We start from the raw sequence: 8,533 nt of genomic DNA on the forward strand, positions 1-8,533 counted from the left end.
GGGTGTTTGTATGTGAAAGGAGACACTTATAGTGTCAAACCCAGACACAGTCATTGTATCCCTTGTTGATATATAAAATATTAACATATTTTAATTCATTAAATATTTGTTCCATTTTAAATATTTGAGACAACTAGCGGTGTAAAATCATATTGCCTTTATTTTTAAATGTAACCCTCTTCTCTTGCTGTAGTTAGCCCTGACTCTAAACATAGACGCTAAATTTGAGCTGTATATTCGTTACCATATTTTCCAGTTTTACAAAAAAGGTAAGATCCTAACAAAAAAGCCTTAAACTTAACTTGATTCTTTATTTCAAGGATTTCATGTTAGCCATCTCTTACGCTAAGCTATACATAGCAAGAGCAGAACTATATTCATTAATGGGGCATGTCCAATTATAGAAATGATCATTTTTGGTGTCTGGGACCAAGGTTAGACTGTCCCCAAATACCACAGTTCTTCTGTGGTGAATGTGTCAGTGGCAGACATGAGTTGGAAGTCAGCACTGTGCCCTCGTGCTTCTTATGCTCATCTCTTAGTGGAAGTGACGGTTCTACTGGGTGGGTCTGCTGCAATGCCTGCCATCCCTGCCCTGGTGCTCCAGCTATCCTGTGCTGTCCACCCCTGAGGGCTATCTGATTGCCTCTGTGACCTCAGTGATACGGTCCGCTCCGGCAGGGAGTGGAGGGAGGAGGGCTGCCTTGGCAGAACGAGTGCAGAAAGAAAGGGGGGGAGAGAGAGGGGGGAGGTGGAAAGAACTCTGTGTTCCTTGAAGCTTTGCGTATGCGCTTCACTTTCAAGTGGTTTGCAATTAGCACCTGTCTTGATCAATGAATCAAAAGAATGTTTAATTCACTGAAATATGAGTTGGTTAACAATGTTGATGATAATCATATGAGGTCAAAAAAAAGAAAAAGAAAAAAGTAATTCATACCCGTGCATGTAACCTATTCTTTCTGGTCAGACTGCAGGTTCATGGAGGAAATGTGTTATCTATTAGTATAGTTATATATCACTACTTTGGGAGACTTCTAACTAGGGATGGGCAGGAGTACTCAGTTTGTATGTCATTATAGATTCAGTGTACAGTACTCAAATATATAATAAAACAATGATAGAACACTAGTAGAACTAATCAAATTGCACTTATTTTCTTACAGAAAGAAAATGAACTGTTCTGCTCTTTGGGCTAAAGTTACTGCATCTGCAACTACACCACTAGATGTCACTAAATCCTGCACAGTAGCAGGAAATTACTTAAATGCCCATCCCTGCTACTATGTTAACTCATCGAAAATGATATGGAAACCAATGCCAAAACAGAGGAAAAGAACATAAGTCTCCAGTTTTCTGGTTTTCTGAGTTTGATGCCTCCAGCAGTATAAAGGTTAGTCTGCTCATACCAGAACATTCCTGAGCACAGAGACAGCTGGAGCACTAAACAAGGAACTACAGTGATCAAACAGTGAGCTGAGGATTGCTGTAAAGTGCATCTGAGAGCTGCAACAATCAGTATCAAGTTTAAAGTACTTTTCACATAAAAACACTGTAAACCGTTTTCGATTGTGAGATTTCACAAAGGCAGGAGTACATGGTTTGACTCCAAAGCTAACTTCCCCTGAAAATCTGATGCAATGTAGTATGAGAAATGAGGTCCTCATTTTGAAGTGTGCCACTTCCTTTGTGACTAGTGTCACTCATCAGTGTGCGAGTCAAGTGGAATGGGCTCAACTTCAGACAGAAGCTGGAGAGGAGGGCCAGGCCATCTGGTAGCTGTGACGATTGCAGGCTGAAAGATAAACCTGGGGTAGATTACTATGGCAAACACAACAAACAAATACAGGCTGGGCGGCATGGACAAAAGCATATATCAAGATATCTCTGACAGAATATATGTGTAATGTGGCAATATCTCAGGGGTATATAGAGGGGTGCTTCGACTTTGACTGTTTTTTTAAGCTATCTTTGTTACAAATCATCACTTCCTGTAGATGTTTCAAATGTAAGGCCTACCAGGAAAGGGACGGATTCCATGCAAGGTGCACTATAATGTGAAACATTGAGTTTTATTGGTAGCTTAACTGTGATTTTAAAAGAGCAAAGCAGAAATAACTCCAAACAACTGACCCTTGCTAAGCCCCACTCCTTTCTGCTCTGTCCTCCAATAACAGTTGAGCAAGCCTCAGATTGTTTAGAGTCACTTTTTTTAAAATCACTGTTAAGCTAACAATACAACTCAACACTTCTTGACCAAATGTTTCACATTAAAACCTGCCATGACTTACATGGCATCCACCCCTTTCCTGGTAAATTTGCAACATTAACAGGAAGTGTTCAATTACTGAATGAAAAATATATTTCTGTTGTCGTACTGATGGAATTAGTGCTACACTATGCTGAAGACAAAAGGAGTTACAGGAGAACACAGCTAATTAAAAACAGGAGCAGAGAACAGGAGGGCTTCTTACTAAAATATGAATAAATACCTATAAAACAGGGGACATGTTTCTGATATGAGCCTGTTTTCAATTAAGGCCTGGTTCTCCTTGCAGCTAGTAAATAAGAGGATTTTTTATATAGTCATATTTCACCACTTCCTGCCTGTCAACAGTCATTTTACTAATACATTATTACACTTTCACCCTGTGATTACATCACAGAGTGTGGTAGTTCAAATCAGCACAGTGGAATTTATAAACCTGTCTGCCTAAACACAAAGAAATTATTCACTAGGGCTGTGCCAAGAAATCGATACAGCAATATATCGCGATATTTATTTACGTGATATACAACATCGATTTCCAGCTCCAAAAAAATCTATATTTTGAAGGGGGAAAAAAATCATGTTTTAAACAGGTTGTGATCTGAACTACAACCTCCGCTCCTGTAGGTGTCGCAGTACGACTCTGGTTGCCTCGAATTGCCGGGCGCAGTTTCTGGCAGAGTGAGAAATGGAAGCAGCATGTCTACTGACGGTATTAGAGCAGCGCCTTCAAAATACAAAGCCGATGTGTGGGTGCACTTCGGTTTCAAAAACAAACCAGGGAGCATGGACTTGGATAAAGCAAATGCAATTTGAAAGCTCTGTCACGCTGCCGTGAAATATTCAGGTAACACAACCAACTTGCGAACTCACCTTGTCAGACGCCATGCAGATACAATAGCGTTACCGCAGCAACCAAAACCTGTCGACGCGAGGCAAACTACGCTTGTGTTGAGTGACAATAAGGAGTACTTGTGCATATGCACTTTACTTTCATGTGTACATTTCAGCTCAGTCCTCTACTAGCCCACACCATCCTCAGTGAGTTCCCTGTGCACTTTATTTTCAATATCAGTGCGTCCAGTTAAAGTGCAAGAGTGCACATAATTTTCATTTTGATGTAATGGCAGCTAGATCTGTGTGTTTGGTAATTTGCCAAATATAAATAAATTGAAAAAGGACATTTTGAATTACATTGTTTTGACTCAAGTTGTCTGCTGAATTATCAATATAATATAGTTCTGTTTTTACATTCTCAGTTAACTATGTGGAATATCGCAATATACATTGTATCGCAATGTATCGTGATATAATCGTATCGTGACCCATGTGTCGTGATGTGTATCGTATCGTGAAGTCCTTGACAATACCCACCCCTATTATTCACAGATTAATCCATACCAAATAAATCATTAGCTGTCCATTTCACAAAAATCCTTAATTTTGTTGATTCATTCCTTTTGTATACAAGTGGAAAAAGTGACCAACTCCAACAAATATGCTAAGGTTACAAGTGTTTCCGAGTCAAACTACATCTGCAAACATTGTCTCTGAATGTGATGTGGATGCAGAGTTGGGCCCAAAGTCCTGAATTTGAGGTGACTCAGCATTGCTGTAGTGGCTAAACTGATAGAAATGATTGCAGCAGCTCTCTCATGCCGTTGTGTGTGAATGTCATATACTCCTATACATATTTATTTATTAGTATTGTTGTTGTTTTTTTTTGGTTTGGGGTCTAAATCATTATTGCTAAGTCATCAACAATCAATAATCAGCACAGCTCTAGCTAGTGCTACGTGTTCCTTAAACCTCTCTCTGGCTGGCACTCTTCCTTCACCTCGCCTGTCTGTCCCCCCTACCCCTGCTGATCACTGCCTGCCTCTCTCTCTCTCTCTGTACACAAAGTGCATTCACTGTGAAAACTCCATTGGAAATGGAGTTCCAAGTGCAAACGTTAGCATTCAGACAGGTAGCCTAGATCAATGTCTAATAAAATCCGCCAGCTATCGCTGTCTTGCAAATGAACAGCCTGATTGAGCTCATCAAGCCTCAAGCATTGGATAACAATAACTAGTGTTGGGCATGTGTATGGGTTCATTTCACTAACTGATAAACAAGCAACCACCATTTACGGTTTGCAACCTATAGTCCTGTTTTTTGGGAGGATGACTGAAAAGCTGTCGTCAAATTTTGAAATGTCATACCACGCAGCTTCTCTTACCAACAGACGAGTTTCAAACCAACTACGCACCCAGATTTATGTAGGCGATCTGAGTGCAATAATTACAGCATAGATTACTTCCAGGATATTTGATGGGGGGGACATTTAAATCAATTTCCAGGTGTTTCCATGACTGGAAAACTAGTCTTTCCAGGTTTCATATATATACACACACACACACACACACACACACACACATAAATACATACCTACCTCAAGCAGAATCACTCGGTTGAATACAAGAAGAGGTCAACAGCTATTGTGAGTTCTAAACCAAAAATATTTCAGTATTTGATCTTATTGTCGAGAATATTATTATGGCAGAAATATCCCTGAAATAGCGTATTATTTTAGGGCCATATTGACAACTGCTAGGACATACTATGACGAACTGTGCCGTATAATGCTCAGTGAGTTTAATCTGACTCAAACTTTTAAAAACTGAGCAATGACAAGTGATTAAACCACCATAAAAATGGTGAGTGAACCTTATTTTTTACTTAAAAGGCAGGTAATGGGCGTTTTCCATCCCCACTACAGCCCTGGTAATGACTAACATTTGTGGACCGCAATGCCTGTTATCTACCATGGAATGTTAAAAACCCAAACATGGTCAGAAAACTATTCATTTTTACAGCCATGTTTTATGAGTATCTGCCTCAGAAATTATAGTTCCAGCAGACAGAATTGGCTCTAACAGAAGCTCTATAGCTGTGTGAGCCACCTCTGAATCTAAAAATATACTAGAATGCATGTTTAGTGAATAAACCCCAAGCTATACACAACTCCCAGCATCAGATATTATTAGGCACCTAAATTAGCAGCTCATGGCTGAGACAAAGTGGAGCCACCCATAATTGTTGACTAATAGACTATAATTACAAAAGATCCGAATTTAGTCCCAAGTTTTTATCATATTGTACATCACATGATCGTAAACATGGAAAGAATCATGATGCTAAATGCTTTTTGAAGTGGTGGAGATTTCTACAAATCCTTTGTATAATGTTGGCCTTCCTCTTCCTCAGTGATAACAACTTCAAGAAGACCAAATTGAGCCTCAGCCAGGCATCATGTGCCACACCCTGCCATATCCAGTTGACCATCAACCATATGTGCTAGAATTCTTTAAAGCCTACAATCCTTTCGATTAACAGAACGTGGCTTTGAAGGATTTTCAAATGGCTCGTATGTAGTGGCCGATTGGAGTTCAAATCAGACAGCTTAACACAAACATACACTGCCTGATGGGGAAGCTGCCACTCCCTCATGCACAATAATAACCTGCCCATAAGGCCCCGGGCAACAACACTGTTCCTTTGTTTTAATGAGGCTCATCTAGACTGTGAAAGCGAAAAATGTGAAAAAACTACAAACGTGGAGGCGGTAATAGTTATTATACAGATATGAATGACAATAGTGAGGCTCTTCAGGCATGATGTTTGTTCTGGGACTGTTCAGCATTATCAAGACACCGACACAAAAAGGGCAATGCGCCTTTAAGAGGTCCTTCCTTCGCTGGCAGTTGCCCAGTAACAATGCATCTGCAGTGCAGAGCATCGCAACATTTAGCGCTGATAACGCTTTGTCACCCCAAACGTGCATGTACAAAAACTGCCATTTAAAGTTTATTTACTTATCAACAAACATACGCACCTTGTAGAGCCTTATGTAAGACTACATTAACAGCCATTAGGATACCTATTTAAATTCGGCTAACACCAACAACACTAAGCAGCGGGTATGTGAATGATTTTTTTAAATTTAGCCCAGCTATTCACGCAATTTCCTTTTCATATAACGTTAATAACGTTGCTCATTAGCAAGCAGCGTCAACCCGTGTGTCGCTGTTTAGCTGATCATTCGGCTGTCCGAATAAAGCCACTGTTACATTCAATGTCTTATCTCATGCTCCACAACATTAGCTACAGACCTCCTCTGCTTATTAGCAAGGTGATTTAAAAGTGACAGATTCATAAAGGGGGTGTTTGTGTAAAGTTATCGCCATACGAGACAGCGGCGCGAGCCAGGTGCAGGCCAAAGCTGCACGGGGTGTGATTGGTAACGTTAGCCCGGATATGTTCACTACCACAGGTGTTTGGCATTACAACTAAAACAACCGCGTAACGTTACAGGCCAACAACAGACCAAATAAAAGGGCTTTCTATATGACAATAGCTTACTTATTGTTCTAAATTTAATTATTGCGTTATAAATTTAACCCATGAATTCATGAATATGCCTGTAAAGAAACATTTGACAGGTTTGATTGTAATTAACGGCACATTAACATTTAGCTAGCTAACGTAATGTTGCGCTATTTCTTACCGGACAGCTTTGATTCTTTGGCAGCTGAATTTTGTCCATCTGCAAGCCCTTGCGACGATGATATCTGGGCGGACTGAGTCATTGGATCCATTTTTACTGTAGTTTTAAAACAACTGCACAAAGGCGGTGAAATAAACGTCTGTCGTCTCGAAGTGTCCTTCTGAAGGCGTATACGTCGTCTGACTTTCCTCAAAATTCCCCCAAGAGCGGGACTCGGATCCGCACCTTAACGCAACGTCCGAGCACTGAGCGATAAGCGGAGATGGAGGGAAACAAGGCGGACTATGGAGGAGGGGAAAAAACATGTCGGGTTGAGAGGCGTTCACTGTCTCCTCTTCAAGCTCCTACATCTCAGCTCCGACCTGACAAATAGGACATGTCTCTGCGTTCAAGTATAATAAAATAAAACCAACCAGATAAAAAAATGTAATTAATTGGTCCTCCATGCTCCTGTTTTTTGAAAATATGTCTCGGCAACTCTTATACCAGTAAAGTCCAACTGTACTAGAGGGACTTTGTAATTAGGTTGTGGAGTACATAAGCGTTAGTGAAATATTCGACAGCTCGTGAAGGCAGCGAGAGGAATATTCCTGAACACAGACAGCACGTTCTACCTGCTCTGAACAAAAGTGGCTTCTTGTATTTCGACCATTGGCTGATATATCATTGGGAGGTTACACTGAATGAATTATTATTATTATTATTATTATAAATTATACCAAAATATTTCTACTAAACAAATTTGGTATAGTTTGAATGCATGCTGGTGTATTTGAGCTGGTAACAAAACCAGCCACATTGATACAATTATTTGAATGATGAATTAAAGATGCACTGACTTCACAGCTACAGTACAATTTTATACAATTCTAAACAGCGTGGTTTGCTCTGTGGCCTGTTTTCCATTATGTAATGGTTACCTTTGTTCCATTTTGTAGCAATAAGTCACACAATGGCATCATGCTGCCCTCTACTGGGGTGCAGAGACATTAATATATCATATAAATATTACATATTCTTTATATAGTTCAACATATATAATATTGAGGATATTATATATTTTAATTTATAATATTATATTAAGATTAAATATTTTAAAAACATATATAACATTTAATATTGACAATATTATGTATAATATAACATTAAGATATAACATAAATATCAAATATTTTATCTTAATGGCTCTGATCACCATCAGCACTTAGGTGGCCGGATGAGTACTGACCTTGTGATCGATTTTAATGCTGACATCCTTCAAAAGTCTGACACCATTTTTTATTCGTAACACAAGACGTGAAACCTAAAGTGACAACATAACATAAATCAAAAGTCCATATTATGTTAAAAAATTCTCATTATAATGACTGAATGAAAGAAAGTTAATGCTCCAGGAGATGCTAGCCTTAAATATGACACAGTCATATAATACAAACTATGTATATATAAACTTTTTTGTTAACTGAGCTAGCAAAAGCAGCTAGCAAAAAACACAAAGTTTACAATACACATATGCCCAGCAATGGTCTCTGTATGCCAGCCAATCAGCAGCCAGTGAAGTCGAGCGTTGTCTGCTCTGGGCCAATCAGCAGCTCGGGTTGTCGAGCGTTAGTCGAGCGTTGTCTGCTCTGGGCCAATCAGCAGCTCGGGTTGTCGAGCGTTAGTCGAGCTTTAGCCGTTAACGCCCATTATATGTCTATGTTAACGCCCACCTGACC

General features: G+C 39.6%; 1 protein-coding gene across 3 annotated transcripts in view; it reads right to left on the reverse strand.

Moving 5' to 3' along the window:
• The window catches only part of rtn3 (reticulon 3), a 36,329-nt gene extending 29,210 nt beyond the window's left edge, over positions 1-7,119 (reverse strand). Inside the window, exon 1 of one of the 3 annotated variants that reach the window (XM_051428529.1) lies at positions 6,816-7,119. In XM_051428529.1, the coding sequence (XP_051284489.1) occupies positions 6,816-6,906 (91 nt within the window). In that variant the 5' untranslated portion in view covers positions 6,907-7,119. The remainder of the gene's footprint in view (positions 1-6,815) is intronic. The other 2 variants (XM_051428530.1, XM_051428531.1) reach the window with 2 other exon arrangements.
• Positions 7,120-8,533: the final 1,414 nt, after the last annotated feature.

Source organism: Dicentrarchus labrax, unplaced genomic scaffold (assembly GCF_905237075.1).
Source record: "Dicentrarchus labrax unplaced genomic scaffold, dlabrax2021, whole genome shotgun sequence".
NCBI lineage: Eukaryota > Metazoa > Chordata > Actinopteri > Moronidae > Dicentrarchus > Dicentrarchus labrax.